Source organism: Macrobrachium rosenbergii, chromosome 30, assembly GCF_040412425.1.
Source record: "Macrobrachium rosenbergii isolate ZJJX-2024 chromosome 30, ASM4041242v1, whole genome shotgun sequence".
NCBI lineage: Eukaryota > Metazoa > Arthropoda > Malacostraca > Decapoda > Palaemonidae > Macrobrachium > Macrobrachium rosenbergii.
Window position 1 is genome coordinate 7,571,001 of NC_089770.1, and position 22,500 is coordinate 7,593,500.

The 22,500-nt window shown below is 35.4% G+C and overlaps 1 protein-coding gene and 1 long non-coding RNA gene across 2 annotated transcripts in view; one reads left to right on the forward strand and one right to left on the reverse strand.

Annotated features, from left to right (window-relative positions):
- The window catches only part of Gad1 (glutamate decarboxylase), a 115,774-nt gene extending 96,136 nt beyond the window's left edge, over positions 1-19,638 (forward strand). The window contains exons 3-10 of the mRNA XM_067131650.1: positions 9,694-9,827; positions 10,442-10,624; positions 11,227-11,306; positions 11,901-12,072; positions 13,651-13,794; positions 14,292-14,441; positions 16,545-16,742; positions 17,549-19,638. Coding sequence (XP_066987751.1) covers positions 9,694-9,827; positions 10,442-10,624; positions 11,227-11,306; positions 11,901-12,072; positions 13,651-13,794; positions 14,292-14,441; positions 16,545-16,742; positions 17,549-17,722 — 1,235 coding nt within the window. The 3' untranslated portion in view covers positions 17,723-19,638. The remainder of the gene's footprint in view (positions 1-9,693; positions 9,828-10,441; positions 10,625-11,226; positions 11,307-11,900; positions 12,073-13,650; positions 13,795-14,291; positions 14,442-16,544; positions 16,743-17,548) is intronic.
- Positions 1-22,500, reverse strand: part of LOC136854980 (uncharacterized) — a 213,281-nt gene that overhangs the window by 141,888 nt on the left and 48,893 nt on the right. The gene's annotated exons all lie outside the window — the stretch shown is intronic.

The window sequence follows — 22,500 nt, forward strand, 5'->3', positions numbered from 1 at the left end:
CAGTCAGAAAATCACTTAAATATACAATGAGAGAGAGAGAGGAAATATATAATCATGAAATCATATAACTATTACAATTCTGGAGAGAGGAGAGAGAGAGAGAGAGAGAGAGAGAGAGAGAGAGAGAAAGGTTAATATACAATCAGAAAATCATGTAAATATACAATGGGAGAGAGAAAGAGAGAGAGAGAGAGTGTGGAAAATATATAACCATCATGAAATCATGTAACTACAATTCTGGAGCTAGAAAGAGAGAGAGAGAGAGAGAGAGATAACGGTTAATATACAATCAAAAAATCATGCAAATATGCAATTAGAGAGAGAGAGAGAGAGAGAGATTTATCATAAAAAAATGTAAGAGAACTAAATTCCGGGAGAGAGAACCTTCTGCCCCATTAGAGAAATAAACAGAATCATTTTTAATACAGAAGAGTTAGCTGTATTTCTCTGTCTGCCCGTTAATTTGAAGTACCTGTCAATCCACCCGTCTAATCTCCTCGTTAATCACTGTCTATCGCTGTCCGTGCCTCTTCCCACACTGAGAAAAAACAGTGATTAATAAAAATGATAGGAGATGGTTCTATATATATATACATAATATATATATATATATATATATATATACATATAAATCGACCAAAAATTACACTCGAAACACTGTAACACTCAAACGCATCCATTGCCCCAAACACCCTATTCTTCCTTCTTCCTTCTTTCTCCTCCTCCTCCTCCTCCTCCTCCTCCTCCTCCTCCTCCTCCTCCTCCTCCTCCTCTTCTTCTTCTTCTTCTTCTTCTTCTTCTTCTTCTTCTTCTTCTTCTTCTTCTTCACCAAGAAAGCGAGGCGGGACAGGGAGCCCCAAGCGATGGGCCACCTTTAGTCCAATATCTTACTACCGACCAACTACATTCCAGACAGCTGTGTCGCACTGACGCTTGTATGTACGTACACACTCACTCATACGTACATATACACACGCACACATGTACACATATGGATGGATCTCCCTCCCCCACCCCTCCGTTTATATTGTGTTTTTCCTCGTTTCCATGTTGACGGTACTCTTGTTTTTGTTTGTTTGTTTTCATGTTTACATTCTTCAGGTTTTATTATACATAGTCATACACACACACATGCATAAATTCATACATACATATATATAAATATATATACATACATATATATACAAATATATGTACATTACATATATATATATATATATATATATATATATATATATATATATATATATATATATATATATATATATATATATGTGTGTGTATATGACGTTCTCTCTATCTGGGGTGGCTCTCAAGAAAAGATAGGACAATGATCACTGCCACATTCAGACTTAAACTACTGAACAATGGAATCACCTCCTTGAAGAAAACTTCCATAGCAAAAGCAGGTTCACACACACATACACACTGCGCCACTCACCTCTACCTTGCACATAATCTCACACGTTCTTGATGTTGTGGCCTTTCCTTTCCAACACCTCTGTCACACCATCTATCCATACAAATCTAGGTCTACATCACCTTCTTCTAAACACTTCTCGATTGAATTTTTCACTAGCCTGTCATCATCCATTCTTTCTGCATGACCAAACCATCTCAAAACACTGTTTTATCCATGCGCCTTTACTAACTTTTTACCACTCCTATGTATCTTCACTTTTTGCAATTTCTCACTCCTTATAACATAAATATTATGTAAACAATAATCCCCACTGCATCCCTCTTCTTCCTTTCATTTGCATTCAACATGCACACTTCACTTCCATAGAGGAAAGTTGGTTCAACAATCGTTTCTTACATTCCCACTAAGATACAGTAGGTTCGAATCCTGGTTATGGTAGATGCACTTAAAAATAACTCCTTTTAGGCAAATGTTGTCCCCAAGGCAAATCGAATTCAATATTAATGGGTTATTTGTAGCTTATAACTTGAAAACATCTATACACACACACACACACACACACACATATATATATATATATATATATATATATATATATATATATATATATATATATATATATATATATATATACACATATATATATCTATATATATATACATATATATACACACATATATATATATATATATATATATATATATATATATACAGACAGACACAAACATATATACATATATATATATATATATATATATATATATATATATATATATATATATATATATTATAAATAAAGAAAATATACTCTTTAGCTCATATATATACAGTAAATATATTTATATATATATATACATATATATATATATATATATATATATATATATATATATATATATATATATATATATATATATATAAGGTAACCCTTTCCTTACCTTTTTTCTATTTTGAATCATACAAAGGTTCTCCGTAACACGACAGTACGAAGCAAAAATAAAATTCTAACAGAAATAAAAGTGGAAATAAAAATCAACGCTCATATCAGTAAAACGGTAAGCCTACCCTCCAAAAAAAAAACAACAGCCACAAACAAAAGCAAAAAAAAAATAACAAAATAAAAGTTTGAATGACGACAGTACTGTCATTCGTACTGACATCCTGCCTCTTTTATTAAAAGGGTCAACAGACACGCCGCTAAACCCTAAGAGAGAGAGAGAGAGAGAGAGAGTGGATAAATGAAAGGAAGGTCGAAATGCGCAAAAGCGCATTCCAGACACATTCCAGCCGGCGCTAATTAAATCGACAGCGCTTCTTCATCCCTCCCAGGGGCAGAAACAAACAAGTGCGCAGGATTATTTTAATTTTTTAGAAACAATTTCCCAGCCATATCTCATCCATGTAGAAGGCATTGTTCCTGGTAATATTAATAAAGATAAAAAGCTTCTTCTGTTCCATATATACAACCGTTCCTTTTCCTTTCGAATTGTCTGCTGTTCCATGTAGAAAATAATTTCCTTTTCCTCCAGAATGTTTTGCAATCTTTCACAACCAATTTTCCAGCCATATATTATCTATGTAGCACACGCTATTCCTTATAATATTAATAATAATAAAAACAAGAGCTCTCTGTTCCATATTTACAACCCTTCCTTTTCCTTTCCAATCGTCTGCTGTTCCATAAAAAAAAAAAAAATAAATAAACATTTCCTTTCCCCGCGTAATGCTTTGCAATCTTTTACATCCAATTTTCCAGCCGTATATCTTCCATACAGCAAACACTTTTCCACGTAATAATAATAATAATAATAATAATAATAATAATAATAATAATAATAATAATAATAATAATAATAATAATAATAATAAAAGATTCCTCTGTTCCATATACACAACAGTATTCTTTTCCTTTGGAATCGTTTACTGTTCCATATAAAAAAAACAATTTCCATTCCCTCCAGAACAGTTTGCAATCCTTTGTCTGCTGTACAGTTTGCATTCCATTCATAGCTCGAGTCGCTGTTCAATTTTCCGCCCTTCTCTCTCTCTCTCTCTCTCTCTCTCTCTTTTTTTTTTTTAAATACTTCAACACACTCGCTCTCACACGCTTCCCTTTCTCTCTCTCTCTCTCTCTCTCTCTCTCTCTCTCTCTCTCTCTCTCTCTCTCTCGTGCCACAGCCATACATTCCTGTTTTATTAATCGCCTTCTTTATTGGCCTCTGTTCGTAATTTATGTGCGTCGACATCTCCCTTTCGTTGAGTTGAGGGGGCGGGGAGGGGGCAGGGGCACGGGGAGGAGAACGAGTGGGAGGGAGGGAGGGTAAGGGAGAGAGAGGGAGAGTTAAAGTCTGTCGGAATGGTTTTAATATGTTTGGCCGCTTCAGAGTAATTTTCTGTTTGATTACAGACACAACGGTATGCGATCGACCGATTGTACAGTACGCGTGCGTATGTGCGTGTGTATGTGCGTATAAATCTGGGGAAGTAGGGTCCGTAGTGGCACTGATACCAATAGGAGGAATTTTGGTTTAAAATATATTTATGAGAAACGAGCAAAAATTAAATGTCATTATGTAAATACATACATACACACACACACACACACACACACACACATATATATATATATATATATATATATATATATATATATATATATATATATATATATATATATATATATATATATACATGTGTGTATATATATGCGTGTGTGATCCAGTGTGCGTATCTTAGTACATTTCAAAAACAGTATATCTTAGACATTTAAACACATAAAAAAGGAACACATATACATATATATATATACATACAAACTGTACATATAAAACATCAAATTTACCGAAGCATAAATACATGAAAATAGAAACATACAAAAAATAACGATGAGTCGATTACATTAAATTAACGATCTGTACAAGTGACATAAAAAAATACGAAAATAAAATGACAGAAAAACCAAATAAATAAAAATCCACTGATATACATTCCCAGACCTCGTTCGGCTGATGGCTGTGCTCTCCGGGCACACATCTTTTCCAAGTGATTTTTCATTGATGGTGATGGATTGAGCTCGCATGAATGAGAGAGGTAATCTCTCTCTCTCTCTCTCTCTCTCTCTCTCTCTCTCTCTCTCTCTCTCTCTCTCTCTCTCTCTGTGGATGTCTATAGCTGATTTTTCATCGTGCTAATGCAATTGAGCATTAATTACTAATATTTGTTTCCAACAAGACAATATTTATCAAATTCTCTCTCTCTCTCTCTCTGTGAACGTCTATAGCCGATTTTACCCTCGTGCTAATGCAATTGAGCATTAATTACTAATATTATTTTTCATCAAGACAACATTGATCAAATAAGAACATTACTGACGCAATTACAATAATTACAATAATACCTTGAAGAGGAAACTTGAAGGAATCACCCAACCTCATGTCCGGTGGACTAAATTGAGAGACGTATTAAGATAATTTCCAACAAGATCATTCTCATCAGCAAACCTTCAATATAAGATAATCTTCATAAACATTATCTTCATCCATAAAGATAAAGATAATCCCCATAAAACTAATCAGATCCCAAAGGAGATATCTTTCCACTTTTGATATCTTTAAAATGATACTTATCATTGACAGGTAATCCAGATAATCTTTCTTAAGCTAAACCGGATTCCCACGAAGCGGATCGCAGTTATCCGGATCGAGAATAAAAGACGAAACCGGATCCGGATTGAAGTGAAAGGATTAGAGGATGATGTTCATTTAGGTAACCGGATTTTTTTTATGAAGGCGACTGCGATAATCCGGATTTTGATTAGACAGAGACAGAAGCTTAATCCGGATAATCAGTGAGAGAGAGAGAGAGAGAGAGAGAGAGAGAGAGAGAGAGAGAGAGAGAGAGAGAGAGAGATAAAAAGAATGGTAAGAAAAATAAATAAAAAGACGAACGGAGAGAGAGAGAGAGAGAGAGAGAGAGAGAGAGAGAGAGAGAGAGAGAGAGAGAGAGAGGAGAGAGTAAAAAGAATGTGAAAAAAATAAAGAAGTAAAGAAAAACGAACGGAAGAGAGAGAGAGAGAGAGAGAGAGAGAGAGAGAGAGAGAGAGAGAGAGAGAGAGAATTATCCAAATGGAGAGAGCGTATTTTTCAAAAGGAGTTTTGAATAGAACTTAGGCGGGAGCGAGATTGCTCAGCTGGTCTGTCAGAGTTGATTAGTTAGACCCCATCTCGATTACTGTGAATTTGGAGTGAATGTTGAGAGAGAGAGAGAGAGAGAATTTCAGTCACCATATCTCCCTGAAACTTACACAATATAATAATGTATAATCTTTCATCAGTATTATAATCATTCAAATCACTATTAAAAATAAAATAGATACATAAACTGATTGATTTGTAGATAGACAGACACAAGACAACAAATAGATAGATAGATATAGGTAGATAGACAGATAGATAGATATCTGTGATCTTAATCTATTTCTGATCAGAATGACTGATATACGAATTCACATAAACATAAAAATAAAGCCACCTTCACATCTGCTCAGATTTTTCAGCATGCAGTAAAACAGCTAGAAAACAAACAAAACAAACAGCAACATGCAAGTAAACCAACAAACAAGAACAACAAAATCAGCAACAAGGAAATAAACAAACAGAAACAAGAAGAAAATAAACAAAAAAAATAACAACAGCAAACAAATAAACAAAAAACAACATAAAAATAAACAAAAAGCGAATTAATTAACAAAATAAGTAAACAAAAAACAAGCAAATAAACAATAAAAACAAATAAAAAACAACCAAATAAACAAACGTACAAAACAACAAGATCAACAACACAGACTCACGATGCGCATCCAATATGCAAGTCCACGCATCCCACAGTTATTAATTCGGACTTTCCGGACTTCACAACTGGTCATCTTTCTCAAAGGGACGTGGAAAAAAGTCCGGAAGACTGACTCACAGGTCTAATCTATGTTATCATTTGCATGAATGAACATTTGGTCTTTTAAATAAACGTTTTCGAGGTTTTTCCCGAAAATGTTGGTCTTTTAAATAAACATTTTCGAGGATGTTTTTGTTTTGGAAAATAGAAAAATTCTGAATGCAATATTTTTTATATATATTTGGGATTCTGTTAATCGAAAAATATTTTTTCAAGTGTAATATAACTTCTACATAAAAGAATAATTTTTATGTATAAGTTATTTTACTAAATATAATTTTGGGGTTTTTTTTGTGGAAAAAAATTTTTGAACTCTTGAACAAATTTGGACTGTTTAAGCAATTATTTTTTGTGTTCGATTAAAGTACTTTCTCCTTAGATCCGCTCATAAGAACGTTAATTTCATCAATATGTTTCCTATAAACGTTTGAAGAGTATTTTCGCTATAAATGTTTTTAACATTTATTATATATATATTCTTCCCATAAACATTTACAAAAACATTCTCCTTCATTCTATTCCTACGAACGTTATTTTATTAATTATTTTTCCTATAAACGTTTGGAAAATACTTTCGCCATAGATGTTTTTAAACCGTTTTCTTAAATATATTCTTCCCTTAAACATTTACCCAAACATTCTTAAATCCGCTCCTAAGAACGTTATTTCAATCATTATTCTTCATATAAACGTTTTTAAAATATTGTCGCTGCAAATATTTTTAAAAATTTTTCTTATCAGTTTTATTCCTCTAAACTTTCTTGCAAATAATCCCTACAAACATTTTTATAAACGTTCCTTTTCGACATCCATCAATATATGTTGAGAGAGAGAGAGAGAGAGAGAGAGAGAGAGAGAGAGAGAGAGAGAGAGAGAGAGAGAGAGAGAGAGATATCAAAATGATAGAGTTAAAATGATAATCAATTTCTGTGTCTTTCTACTACTGTATATAAACAGAGAGAGAGAGAGAGATGAGAGAGAGAGAGAGAGAGAGAGAGAGAGAGAGAGAGAGAGAGACCTCTAACAGCATGGAAGGGGGAGATGGAAAATCCCTGTCATGAGGTAAGGAGGAGGAGGGGATGGGGGGTAAAAACAACCAGCCCCTCTTCGGGGAAAAATCCCTCGGAAGCTGGGGAAATCCCCTGGCCGGCGGGTGAAATATGGGCGGTCGGATAAGACTCCCGTGGGGTACTTACCGTCTCTATCAATTGGCCGGATTCCTTGTCTAAGGCATCATCCCGCAACCTACGACCGCCCACCCTCCCCAAAACCCTCCCTCCCTCCCCAAATCTCCCCCGACTTCCATTAAATAGGGATCCTTAGTTTCTCCCGATATCCCTAAAAAGTCCCCAGATGATCAGCGTCGAGGTGCCATTCTTTGATTATCATTTTATTTATATCCTTATTAATATTATTAAACATATTACTATTACGAATACTAATATACATAATAGTATACCATTATTACTACTACACTTACTACTATATACCTCCCTAAAAATGGTTCCCCCTAGGTCCTATCTTCCTCCCCCCCAAAAAAACTATCCAAGTCCCAACCTCTGAAGAGAACAGGAATGAAAAATCAATCTGAAAGAATAAAGATAAGACAGAACTGCGGAAGGAAGGAGAAATAAAACCGAAAGAAAAGAAGCAGAGACAATTATGCAAAAGATAAGAGGAGGAGGAGGAGGAGGAGGAGTGATAGAGGTGAGGGCTTATAGGCCGTAAAACAATACACTACGAGAGTAATGACCGGGGATTTAGCGCGTAATTGAAAATAGAGTAGCACCCACCGGCGCCCTCGTGAGGGATTGTTGGGGGTTCGTTTCCCTTCCTCTCCCCCCTCCACCTCCCCACCCCCGGGTATCCCCGCCCCTTAGGGGAACCTCAGGGGAAGGGCGGGGATGGGGTGAAAGAACATTAAACATAAACAGGGCAGCATCGCCAAGGTTTCGTGACCCGCCCCTCGAGCTTATTTTAGGGAATAAAAATCAGCCTTTTCCCCTCTTTCTGGGGAATTTAGGGAACTTTTAGGAAATTTTTAGGGAATTTTAGAAATTTTGAAATTTTAGTGAATTTCTAGGGAATTTTTAGGGAATGTTAACTATATACATTCGATGGAATTACATCGAGCAATTAAGAATGTTTTTGTTTTCTTCAACCAACGAAAACAAGACAAACAAATATATATATATATATATATATATATATATATATATATATATAATATATATATATATATACATATATTATATATATATATATATATATATATATATATATATATATATATATATATATATATATATATATTATACATATATACAACATAAACACAGACACGGCTATTAGCCACAGTCCCTTGGCAGAGCTGTGTGAAGTCCTCGAGAAGATAAAGGGAATAACAGAGATAAAGGGAATAATTGCGATAAGGGAAGTAATTGCGATAAAGCACCGGGATGCTAAAGGATAATGACGGGGGAATGATACAGGGTGGAGAAGAGATCGTTGTCTCTCGAGTGGGACTCGAGAGGGAAGAGAGAGAGAGAGAGAGAGAGAGAGAGAGAGAGAGATCAAATGTGTTCTGAGAGAGAGAGTTATCAAAGATGTTCTGTTAGAGTAGTTATCAAATGTGTTCTGAGCTGAAATGACATTTAACTTTATGAATCCTTCTATTGTATACATAAATAGGAGAGAGAGAGAGAGAGAGAGAGAGAGAGAGAGAGAGAGAGAGAGAGAGAGAGAGAGTAGTTATCATATATATTCTAAGGTGAAATGACATTTAACCTTATGAATACTTCTATTGTATACATAAATAAGAGAGAGAGAGAGAGAGAGATCAAATGTGTGGAGTCAAAATGACAACCAACTCTATGTATCCTTTTATTGTACACACGAATGAGAGAGAGAGAGAGAGAGAGAGAGAGAGAGAGAGAGAGAGAGAGAGAGAGAGAGAGAGAATTATCAAATGTGTTCGGAATTAAAATGACATTTATGTATCCGTCAGTCGTATACATAAATAACCAAACCTATTAAAATGTTAGCACAAATTTACCATCTAAATATTGAACCTGCATATGTATCCTTACTTATTCATATTCAGATTTAACTACAAAATCATTATGTACCTGATGTATCACTGTAACATATCCACACACATCATAAGTTTCTCAAAAAAAAATACTGCCTGCTTTATGTATCAATTTACGTCTCCATTAAACCATTAAAGCTACTTCTAACATCTAAAAAAAATTGATTCTTTAAGCACCCATTTAATCAGGAAATCCCTCCCCCCTCCCTCCCTCTGTGTTCCCAAACAGGTCACCCACGGTTCATGAACCAGCTGTCATGCGGTCTGGAGGTGGTGTCCTTGGCAGGAGAATGGCTGACAGCGGCAGCTAATACCAACATGTTCACCTACGAAATTGCCCCTGTCTTCATTCTTATGGAACAAGTAAGTATGAGAGAGAGAGAGAGAGAGAGAGAGAGAGAGAGAGAGAGAGAGAGAGAGAGAGAGAGAGAGATCTTCATTCTTATGGAAACTAACGAAGAGCAGAAAGCATCTGAAAGAGAGAGAGAGAGAGAGAGAGAGAGAGAGAGAGAGAGAGAGAGAGAGAGAGAGAGAGAGAGTCTCACAAGACAAACTCGCTGATTTTTATTCAATGATATTTATGAACTTATTAATATTACTGATCATTAATAAGGTTAAGTGCCTTAATCATAATAACTTCAACATGAGAGAGAGAGAGAGAGAGAGAGAGAGAGAGAGAGAGAGAGAGAGAGAGAGACTCATAATATAAACTTTTGATAAATGCAGGTGCCTTTACCTAATAACTTCAGTATGAGAGAGAGAGAGAGAGAGAGAGAGAGAGAGAGAGAGAGAGACTCATAACATATAAACTTCTAATCTTGTTCAAGAATTTGTTTATACTCTAGATAAGTCTGAGTGAAAATCTAATTCATATAAATAAATCAAGTTAATAAACATATATACATATAAACACACATACATAGACTTATGAATGCCTGTGTATATCACGCCTCACAAATCCTCCTCCATCACTTCAGGTGACCATGAAACATATGCGAGACATCATCGGCTACAAGGCGGGAGACAGCATCCTGGCGCCAGGAGGGTCAATCAGCAACTTGTACGCTGCCCTAGCTGCCAGGCACAAGATGTTCCCCGAATACAAGAAGAAAGGGTTGGCAGCCCTGCCCGGGGAACTCGTCATGTTCACGTCACTCCACGTAAGAGATTCCCGTTGTTATTATTATTATTATTCATAAAATATTATGATTTCCGTTATCATTATTCATAAAACGTTAAATAAGATAGTCATAGTAGCACGAGTCACTAAAATGGTTAGGAAACCCACAACTGTAACATGTAAATATATATTTTAAAATATATACTAACGAGAGCTTTCGAGAACCCGCTCGTTTGGGAAGAAGAATCGAGCAGGTTTTTGCGAAAGATCTCGTTTTGTTTGACATTTTTAATATATATTTACACTTACACTGTTGCGGATTTCTTCACCAGTATTATTATTATTATTATTATTATTATTATTATTATTGTTATTATTATTATTATTATTATTATTATATTATTCCGTCGAGGAACGGAGAAGTATCTAATGTCAGATAATCTTACATCTTCGTCTACTTGACATTCTTCTTCTTCCTCCAAGAATGAGGAAGTATGTAAAATCCTGATAATCACGCATCCTCCTCCTCCTCCTCCTCTCCTCCTCCTCTCCTTCTCCTCCTCCTCCTCCTCCTCCTCCTTCTTCTTCTTCTTCCGGATAAAGCCCTCGGCGTCAAAACTTAATCATTATCTTTCGTTACAGAGCCACTACTCTCTCATGGGCGCAGCAGCCGCCATGGGCCTCGGAACAGATAACCTAGTCGAAGTCCCAGTAGACGACAGGTGAGTGAGTCACCTGACCATTTTTCTAGTCTTAACGCTTTTTCCCTTCAGAGGAGGTGGCTCCTGAAGGGGATGGCGTGCTTATGCCTTTTCACCTTAGAAAAAAGGTGGATCTAAAGGGAGATGCCAGTAAGCATTTTCATTTCAGTGGCTCCAAAGGGAGATATATACTATCGCGCCTTTTTGTCCTCAGAGGGCCTAGCTCAGAAAGTGGAGCCCTTTATATATATATTATATATATATATATATATATATATATATATATATATATATATATATATATATATATATATATATATATATATATATATATATATATATATACATATTATACACATATATATGTATATTATATATATATACATATATATATAAATATATAAATATATGTATATATATCTATATAAATATACATAAATATATTTATATAAACATATATATCTAATTATATAATAAAATTATGTCACGACATTTTGTGTGTATCTAATGATACGTCCCTTATAAGTAAATATTCACAAATCATAAAATCCCAAATCCCAAAGTCACTCCCCCGCTCCCCCACCCCACTTTAAAATCGTTCCTCCACTCCCCCAGGGGCCGCATGATCCCAGCGGAACTCGACAGACTGATTCAGGAGGCGAAGGGCAAGGGCAAGGTGCCCTTCTTCGTTACCGCTACAGCAGGCACGACGGTCATGGGGGCGTTCGACCCCCTCCACGCCATCGCCGACGTCTGCGAGAAACACAAGCTGTGGTTCCACGTCGATGTGAGTTTCATAAGGGGGAAATGAACGCCGTCTTGGAGGGCTGGTTGAGTTCTGAAAGAAAAATTTTTATTTTAAAGAATATATTTTATTTTAAAGAAAATTTTTATTTAAAGAAAAAATCATTTAAAAAAAAATATTTTTATTTTATAGAAAAGGCCATCTTTATTTCCCTATAAAGCCCTCGCTTTAAAGAAAAATATTTTCATTTTAAAGAAAACTATTTTCCTTTAAAGCTAATTATTTCCATTTTAAAGAAAAATATTTTCATTTTAAGGAAAAATATTTTCATTTTAAAGAAGCGGAACTCAAAGAAAAATATTTAATTTTCAGGAGGCGAAGGGTAAAGAAAAAATTTTGCCTTAAGAAAAATTTTTCATTTTTAAAACTATTTTCATTTTAAAGAAAAATATTTTCATTTTAAAGAAAAATATTTTCATTTTAAAGAAAAATATTTTTATTTTTAAGACAAATATTTTCATTTTCAAGAAAAATAATTTCATTTAATTTTATATGTCGAACTTTAAATAGGTCCTCTATTTTGATTTCAGATAAGTCTTCCATTCTGATTTTCAGTTTAATTAAACACGTCTTCTATTACTTTTGATTTTATGTTAAATTTTAAATAAGTTCTCTATTTTGATTTTCTGCTGAGCTATACATAAATCTTCTACTGTAATTTTTTATTGAATTTTAATGATTCTATTTTGATTCCCTGTTGAATTTGAGATAAATCATCCTTTTGATTTTCTGGTAAATTTTAAATATCTTCTATTTTGGGTTCCTATCGAATTTTTAGCAAGTCTTCTATTTAGAGTAAAACCTTTCTTTTATTTTCTGTTAAATTATTTGATAAGCCTCCTTTTTTCTAACAAACTACAAACAAAAATCTTACTTTTAAACTTTAAACGAAAATTAATAAATTTTACGTTTCTCTCTCAATTTTAATAAATCTTTTTTGAGAAATTTTAAACAAGAGACGTCTGACAAACTACAAACAAAAATCTTACTTAAAATAATTTTATCATTTTTGCATAAAATTTTATTTTATAACTTTTTAAATGCCTATTACGTTCTTTCTCAATTTTAACACAAACCTTCTATTAACTGAGAAATTTTAAACAAGAGACGTCTATTTTCTTTTAAACTTTTTTTAAATGTCTTCTATTGCCTGGTCAGTTTTACGCAACATGATTAACTATTAATAGAAACAAAAGTCAAAATGAAATTGCTTATGAAGTAGAAAAAATTCATACATCAAAATATTGCTGCGAAACTAAAAGCTCCAGGTGGAATTTTAGTAAAATAAATAAATAATAAAAATAAAAATAAATACGCAATCACTTATTATTTTAGATCAAAGGAAAAGCATCGTGGGATTTTAGTAACGAATATAATAAAAAATAAAGAATTAATAAATTCAGTCACTTTTGGATGTAAAAGAAAAGTATCACGGAGCGGAATACTAACTCATTCTTTCTCACGTTCCTTCCACCGTCTTTCTTCCGACACCAAAACAACGCCGACCTATTCCGTCGTTTTCTGTCCGCCCGCCACGACAACAAAAACAAACGCAACCAGGCCGCTTGGGGAGGTGGCGTTCTACTGTCCAAGAACCAGAGGCACAAGATGGCGGGTGTTGAGCGATCCAACTCCATCACTTGGAATCCACACAAGCTGATGGGCGTCCTTCTCCAGTGCTCAACGGTTCATTTCCAGGAAGATGTAAGTGCCACACACGGGGAGAGAGAGAGAGAGAGAGAGAGAGAGAGAGAGAGAGAGAGAGAGAGAGAGAGAGAGAGAGAGAGAGTGCAACTTATCTTAGAAAAGTTGACAATCCAGTGTCACTGGGAAAATGTCCGAAATCTAAATTATGACGAGAGAGAGAGAGAGAGAGAGAGAGAGAGAGAGAGAGAGAGAGAGCGGGGGTTAATACATCTAAGTAGATATGACAAAAAACATTTTTCACCAAGAAAAGGAGAATCTAAACACGGTAAACTAACTTGTGTTTGTGTGTGTGTAAATGTGTCAGAGAGAGAGAGAGAGAGAGAGAGAGAGAGAGAGAGAGAGAGAGAGAGAGAGCACTTCCTTCGAAAATTACCAACATAAACCTGAAGACACTGTCCAAAAAAACAACCAACTAACATTTTTTGTGCTCTGCAATACACAACTTTAACATTTCACTTCTTTGCATTCTGCAACATCCACCTTTCCCATTGCAGGGCCTATTGATATCATGCAACCAGATGTGCGCGGATTACCTGTTCCAGCAAGACAAACCATACGACGTCAATTACGACACAGGTGACAAAGTCATCCAGTGCGGTCGCCATAACGATATCTTCAAGCTATGGCTCCTGTGGAGATCCAAGGTGAGTGGAATCAAGGATAACGTGTTCTTGTTTCGCTCCAGAAGAAGAGATAAACGTGTTGTTTACAGGAGCGTTCTCTTGGAATTTGATCGCGCCAGAAAAGATAAACGTATGGTTCTAGCGTTTTGTTTACAGGGAGCGTTCTCTTTGAATTTCGTCGCTCCAGGAGAAAAGATAAGCAAGCTTTTACTTCCAATGTTTTGTTTACTGGGAGTGTTCCCTATGAATTTCGTCACTCCGGAAGATATAAATGTGTTGTTTACAAGGAGTGTTCTCTTTGAATTTCGTCGCTCTAAAACAGGATATAAACTTAACTTCCAATGTGTTGTTTACAAGGGGCGTTCTTTTTTTTCACTTTTATAACATCGAAAGGAAAGAGGAGAATTTCCTCCCTGGTGTTTAAAGAGTAAGAGAGACAGTAATATTTTTTGAGAAGTGTTCTTTAAATTCAGATTCCATAAGAGAAATAGGCTTTTGCTTCCAAGTATATGTGGACGAAAAGAAAGACTGTATTGATCTTTAAAGCGAATTTTCACGGAATAGAAAAGTATTTGGCGAATTAGGAAAATGAATGTACTTAGATTTATAGGAAGCGTTCTATATGAATTTCAGCACTTCACAGAGAGAGAGAGAGAGAGAGAGAGAGAGAGAGAGAGAGAGAGAGAGAGAGAGAGAGAGACGTTTGCAATTTCAGCACTTCTCAAAGAAGGATAAAGGTTTGATTGTATGTATTTTGAAAATAAGTAAAAAAAAGAAAAAGTGTTTTTTTTACAGATATGGTTAAAGCAGAACTCCAAACGAATGAGGAACGTTTCCTTGTATAATACTTCTAAACTGCTATATATCAAAAACAGTATAAAAAATATTTCTTTAATATAGAGTGTCCTCTTCCAGGTAGAGTGATTCCTTTACACCAAAGGACAAGGGGAGGGAGAGAGTTTTTCGTATATACCAAAGGAACAGGGAGATACACTTTTTCGAACGTGCCAAAGGAAAATGGTGGGGATTTTTTTCGAATATACCCCAAAGGGAAAAGAGGGGGAGAGTTTTTCAAATATTTTAGTTTTAATCGGTTATGGTAACTTACTTTGTTACGAAATCTAGATGCCAAATCCTTTCGTGATGTAAATAAAAAACAACGTCGTCACTAAGGCAGGAGAAATTCATTACAAACGCCACTAACATTATTCTTGTTATAGTGATCATTGTAAACATTGATAATATATTTATGGAGGAGACATATTGCAGTGTTCAAAACCCATAACTGTATAGTATAAAAACGTATGAAAACCAAAATTTAAAAACACGTTTAAAAATGTCAACTAAAACAAAGTACAAAACCAGTTTTTAAAAATTCTGAAAAATGGAAAAAAGTATAGTATAAAAACTTTAAAAAAATATCTAGGAAAAAACACGTTAAAAAAATCACCTAAAACTGAAACTAACAACAATTTTTTTTAAATTCTGAAAAATGAAAACAAAAAGATATAAACCTGACTCAACCCTCAAAAAAAACTCTAAAATTTTAGAAAAAAAAAGTTACAGACCTGACTCAACCATAAAAAAAACCCCTGAAATTAAGAAATATGTAAGAAAAAAACTAACCTCCCAAAAAGTAAATCTCTCTTCCCAGGGCGACGAGGGTTTCGAGAAGCAGTCTAAAACTCCCTAAAAAAAAAAAAAAAAATTATAAAAAATAACCCCCTCCAAAAATTGAATTTCTCTCCCAGGGCGACGAGGGTTACGATAATCTAAATCCCAAAAAAAAAATTTCCCTAAAAATTCAGAAATATCAAAAACTAACCCCCTCTCCAAAAAACTCCCTAAAAATACAGATATCTAAAAAAATCCCCTCCCCAAAAATTTTAATCTCTTATAAACTCCACTCCGAAGCACCTCAAAAAAATTACTCCCTAAAAATTAAAAAATTAAAAAAAAAATTAGAAAATGAAAAGTTATAAATCTGACTCAACCCTCCAAAAAATAAACTCCCTAAAAATTTATAAAGATACAAAAATTAAAAAAAAAAAGTTATAAACCTGATATCCAAAAAAAATCCCTAAAAATTCAGAAATATATAAAAAAAATGAATCTCACCCCCAGGGCGACGAAGGCTTCGAGAAGCACATGGACCACCTGTTCGAGATGACCTCCTACATGGTGCAGCGAATGAAGCAACATCCGGACAAGTTCGAATTCGTGAACGACGAACCCGAATGCACGAACGTCTGCTTCTGGTACGTCCCCCACCGCCTCCGCACCATGAAAGCCGGACCTGAGAGACACCAGATCCTAGGAGAGGTCAGTCTTTTAAGTGTCCACCTCTGAAATGTTCTTTGTTTTGCGTTTTCAGTCTAAGTGTCCCTACCAACTTCTGAAATGTTTGTTTGGTTTCTTTCTTTCTTTGTTTGTTTTGCGTTTTCAATCTAAGCGTCCCTGGCCACTTCTGAAGGGTTTGTTTATTTTTTCTATCTTTCTTTGTTTGCTTTGCGTTTTCAGTCTAAGTGTCATTCGAATCGTCTGTTCTTTGCGGTCTAAAGTTCCATTAAGTTCAGTTCGTTGCTTGACTTTAACTTTAGGTTAATGGGATTAATATCTAAAGCTTTAGCGTTCAATAACAGAAAACAGTAGTTGATGTAAATGTATCTAAAATCTTATGTCAATAAGACCAATTCCTGAAGATTCAGCGTTCAGTAACTGAAGACAATATTTGATGTAAATGTATTTTGTACCTTAAAGTCAGCTTTCATTTACTAGCAGTATTCAATCACTGAGGACACCATTTGATACATGAAATTTAATTTGAAACATTAATGTTTACTTCCTTAGGTCACCATTTAATGGTTTGAAGTCAGTAGTTGATAAAGTATTCAGTATTTAAAGTCAACATTTCACAAAGCATATTATTTAGCCCTAAAGTCAGTATTTATTGCAGCAATGTATATAATATTTCACTGTACTTCAAGTTAATGTTGATATATGGCTTTTAATACCTGAGGTCAGTATCTAGACCAGTAGTGCTTAGTACCATAAGCCAGTATTAGACGCAGTTTACTTTCTCTCCTCCATTTCCCCCTTCTCCTTTAACCGACGCCCTTCCCTCGCAGGTCCAACCCCTGCTGAAGGGCCGCATGATGACCGCCGGCACCCTGATGATCGGCTACCAGCCCCTCGACCACTACCCCAACTTCTTCAGGAACATCATCTCCTCCCAGGCAGTCAGAAGGGAAGACATCGACTTCATGCTGGAGGAAATGGACCGCTTGGGCTACGACTTGTAAGGCGCCCTTTGGGAGAGGCGAACAAAAACGAAAGAAAGAGAACGCGAGATGAAAATAACGAGGGGGGTTTTGTTGTCTTGAAAAGGGGCGAGCGAGAGAGAGCGAGAGAGAGAGAGATAGAAAAAGAAAGAAAGAAAGAGAAAGAGCTACAGAGACGCACGCTGAAGAAGGCACCGTGACGTCACGTCTCGTCTCCTCCTCGTCACAGACGGTTTTCTGAGCCTCCGAAAGTACGACAGTAGTGGTGCTGCTTTTTCTTGACACGAGAGAGAGAGAGAGAGAGAGAGAGAGAGAGCGTTAAAGAGTTGACTGAAGAAAAAAACTAAACAGAGGTTGTCTGAGTGGAGTCTTTGATAGTTCCTTGAGTCACTTCCATTCGTTTCCGTTCCGCGTTCCACTGAGTTCGGTCTAGAACGGCTTCGGAGCCGTGAGAGGGTTCCACGGCGGAGGAGCTCCGGTCGAGTGAGTTTGTTTATGTTTTCGTTTCCTCCTCCTCTTCTTCTTCCCCTGATTTCAAAGGCTCTCTCGAAGACTTTGCTTACGGTGAACGGTTCAGTAGTACAAAAATAAATAAATAAATAAAAAACAAAGACACAACAGAGACTCAACTACAAACTAGAGACTCAGCGTAGACTCTCTTTCACAGCGGAGGCCTTTTTTTTAGACCGCTGTCTAACAACGCCGATCAAACGCGCCCACACCATCCCCACCCCCCTACCCCCTCAAGCTCTCGCAGGGGGTGACATAACAAACAACTCGTTCGCTCCAGCACCCAAGCAACTAGGACGAGTCTTGGTACCTACTTATTTCCTTCTTTTGTTCCCCCAAGGAGGCAGAGATGGTGAGCCCACCTTCACCAGCAACATCATCAATCATCATCATCATCATCTTCATCGTCATGAGATTCGACTCGCATCGCGATCATCACAATCACGTTAGTCACCTTCATTATCACCTTTGTTCTCGCTGGGAAATAGGCGATAATTTGTCTGAGGTTTTGGTATTTAAAAATGAGGTTGAACTGAGCACCGAATTATTAAGGAGGAAATTGAATTTGCGCGGGAAAAGAAAAAAGTCAGGCACATCGACGCGCATTGAATACGTCATTTTTTTTTCTGGTGCGCATGCGTACTGCAGACGAGCCTGCGCAGTGTAGCAATAAACAAGGCTGGGCTTTGGACTTGAATAACGCTTATTCCGATTTGACAGAAAATCGCTACTCACTGACCAGAAAGATATATTTAAATAAAAAAAAAAGTTAATATCTTTATATATACGTTGTTAAGATGGAGTTATATTTTCTGTTATTTCAAAGACTGTACATAGTTATATGTTTCCTAATTCTATGACAAGACATGACTGCCTACCTAAAAAAAAAAAAAAGAATCCTTTATGCAATACTTATGAAATTTCTATCGTAATATCTTCTCTTTCTATTTTGTTATGCACTGATTTATGCGTATAAGTAAAGCAGTTAACCATCATTAAATAAACCTGATAACAAATGCATTAAGATTACCAAGGTCTGAAGCTCACGCGTGACAGAAAGCAATAACGAACAATCAGTATTAAGAGTTATTAGTTGAAGTAGCTGTCGATAATAGAAAACGGAGTTTAGGGAAAATGGGATGTTTTGAGAAAATGAGATGTTTAGAGAAAATGGGTTGTTTAGTGAAAACGGGATGTTGAAAGAAAACGGGAAGAATTGACAGAAAATGGGAAAACTTCATTAAACAAGAACTGGAACATAAGAGAAAATGGGAAGCTAATAAAAGACAGGAGAGCTGAGAAAAACCGAAGAATTTAGAGAAAATGGGGATTTAAGTGTAATCAGAGTTGAGGAAAAATAGTTTAGAGAAAAAAGGGAAATTAATATCTAAAAGGACGATTAAAAAACAATGGGCATTAATTGCAAAGAGGAAGTAGAACGAAAACGGGAAGAGAAATACGAATTACACGATGGGTGTAAGAAAAGATGGAATAAAAAAGTATTACCAGAGAATATCATGGATTTTGAATAGTAAGGACAATGGCAAAATGAGGAACCCTATATTTGATCATTTACACTATATACATATATATTTACACATACAGTATATATATGTGTGTGTACATTTAATTGTATTCAGACATTACTTCAAGAAACTAAACCTCATACGAACACTCCCTCACTGAAAAAACAGTCACCCTTTAACAGTCATAAATTTCAACTTATTACAACAATCTTAACCAAAATAAAAAAATGAACACCTAAAACTGAACTTACATTGAAATTATAAAGACGAATTTCCAGTAATCTACACATAAAATCAATGCTACCTAAAGCGAGCTATCTTCTTAATGTCTTACCACTGAATTGACATCATATTTAACTGATATAATAATTAATCTTCGCATTTTTTTAATAACTGGTTAAAATCGGAACACGGTGATTACGAGCAGCAGACTTTCGACCGTATATCCAAATACCATTAGTCACCACAGTTCTGCGAGTCCTGACTTCACGGTTGGTACGCCTGAGTGTTTACCGGTTGCGTTTTGCACGCCTAAGAAAATTACTATTTAATTAAATCTATTATATACACAGATTGTTATCTTTGGGTGTAAAATTCGTTGTATAAAATTTTATTAATTAAAATTTAATTCTGACTTGACTCCATTACCGTTGACGACTTAAAAAAAATTGAATAAACAACGAACAAGACCGAAAAACAGGCCTACCAACCCTGAAACCCGACCTGGCTCACCAGAACCGCGGTGTCGGTGTTTGGAGATACAGCCGCGTAATGGCTTCACTCTCTCGTACGATAGAAAAAGCTTGCGTTACCTCATAAGTGTGATATTAAAAAAAAGAAAAGGCACTCGCATTTTCTAAATATCCTCGCAATTCGACTTAAGCTTTTTAAGAGCCCGTGTTTTTCCGCTTACATTTTCAGAACTTCCGCCTCGCCTCCCGCGCCTTTGGTGTCTTTGTCGTATATAATATATTGTCCGCGCGTCCGTTCCAGGGTCCTTGCATGCGTAGCCTGGAAGCGTTCTCTGCATGCGTTAAAAAAAAAGGTATTATTATTATTATAATACTTGCACGTCTTTTCCAGTAGTTCTGCCAGTCGGTAAGTCGAAGCTTAAGTGATCTCGGACCGAACGAATTAAATTATTATCATTTTATAATAATTATCAACCTAAATTATTTTTTTAAAAGGCTTATGGGATCTGTGTTGGGACAAATTATTATTATTATTATTATTATTATTATTATTATTATTATTATTATTATTATCATTATTATTATTATTATTGGAAGCTTAAATGATTTGTAACTAAACACATGCAATTATTATCTTTGCCAAGCTTGAAATATTCAGATAATAATCAAAATAATAATAATAATTGTTTAACACAGATCGCCTAAGCTTTGAATAATTTTAAAGTGAGTTCTCTCTACCTAAATCATAATAATAATTACTATAATTTTCTGTAATTATTTACCAAATGATCACCAATCAACTTCATTGAAAAACCAGAACAATTCATCTTGATTACTATGTAAAATATTGAATTCACTTGAATATTATTATTCACAATATTTCTGGAATAAATTTATTTGTTAAATCTTAATTATCAAATGATTTAAATAATTTCCAAAATTTTTCATACCACTTTCTTGGCTTCAGCAATATCATATCCACTCTTGTAATGCACTCACAATATTTCTGCACTCAATCTTGCATCCAGTAATTGTGCACTGTGTAATTCTGCACTCAGTAGTCGTGTACTCGGTAATTTTGCACTTGATAACTGTGTAGTCGGTATTTTTGCACTCAGTAAATGTCTACAGAGTAATTCTGCACTCCGTAAGCTGATTGTAAGCTCGGTTAATTCGCATTTAGTAATTATGCACTAAGTAATTTTGCACTCAGTAATTGTACACATCGTAATTTTGCACTCAGTAATTTTGCACTTGGTAACTGTACACTTCGTAATTTTGCACTCAGTAATTTTGCACTCGGTAATTGTACACTTCGTAATTTTGCACTCAGTAATTTTGCACTCGGTAACTGTACACTTCGTAATTTTGCACTCAGTAATTTTGCACTCGGTAATTGTACACTTCGTAATTTTGCACTCAGTAATTTTGCACTCGGTAATTGTACACTTCGTAATTTTGCACTCAGTAACTGTACACTCGGTAATTCTGCACTCAGTAATTGTACACTCGGTAATTCTGCACTCAGTAATTTTACACTTCGTAATTTTTCACTCAGTAATTGTACGCTTCGTAATTATGCACTCAGTAATTTTGCACTCGGTAATTGTACACTTCGTAATTCTGCACTCAGTAATTTCTATCTTGGTAAATTTGCACTCAATAACCGTAAACTGTTATTCTGCACTCAGTAATGCACAGGTAGTAATTATGCACTCACCAACGTTGCACTCGGTAATTCTGCACTAAATAGTTCTGCAGTCTGTAATTTCGGACTCTGTAATTTGTCACGAAGTAACTCTGCACTCAACATCGCACTCTGCACTTTTGCACTCGGTAATTTAGCACTCGGTAACTCTGCACTCAAATGTAGTCAGTATTGTAGACCTGGGCAATTTCCCACTCGGTAATTACATCCAGTACTGTAGACCTCGGTAATTTCCCACCCGATAATTCTGCACTCAGTATCTTCTGAACTCGACTATTCTGCACTCAGTAACTAGAAAACTCTGTAATTCTGCACTCATTAACTAGAAAACTCGGTAATTCTGCACTCAGTATCTTCTGAACT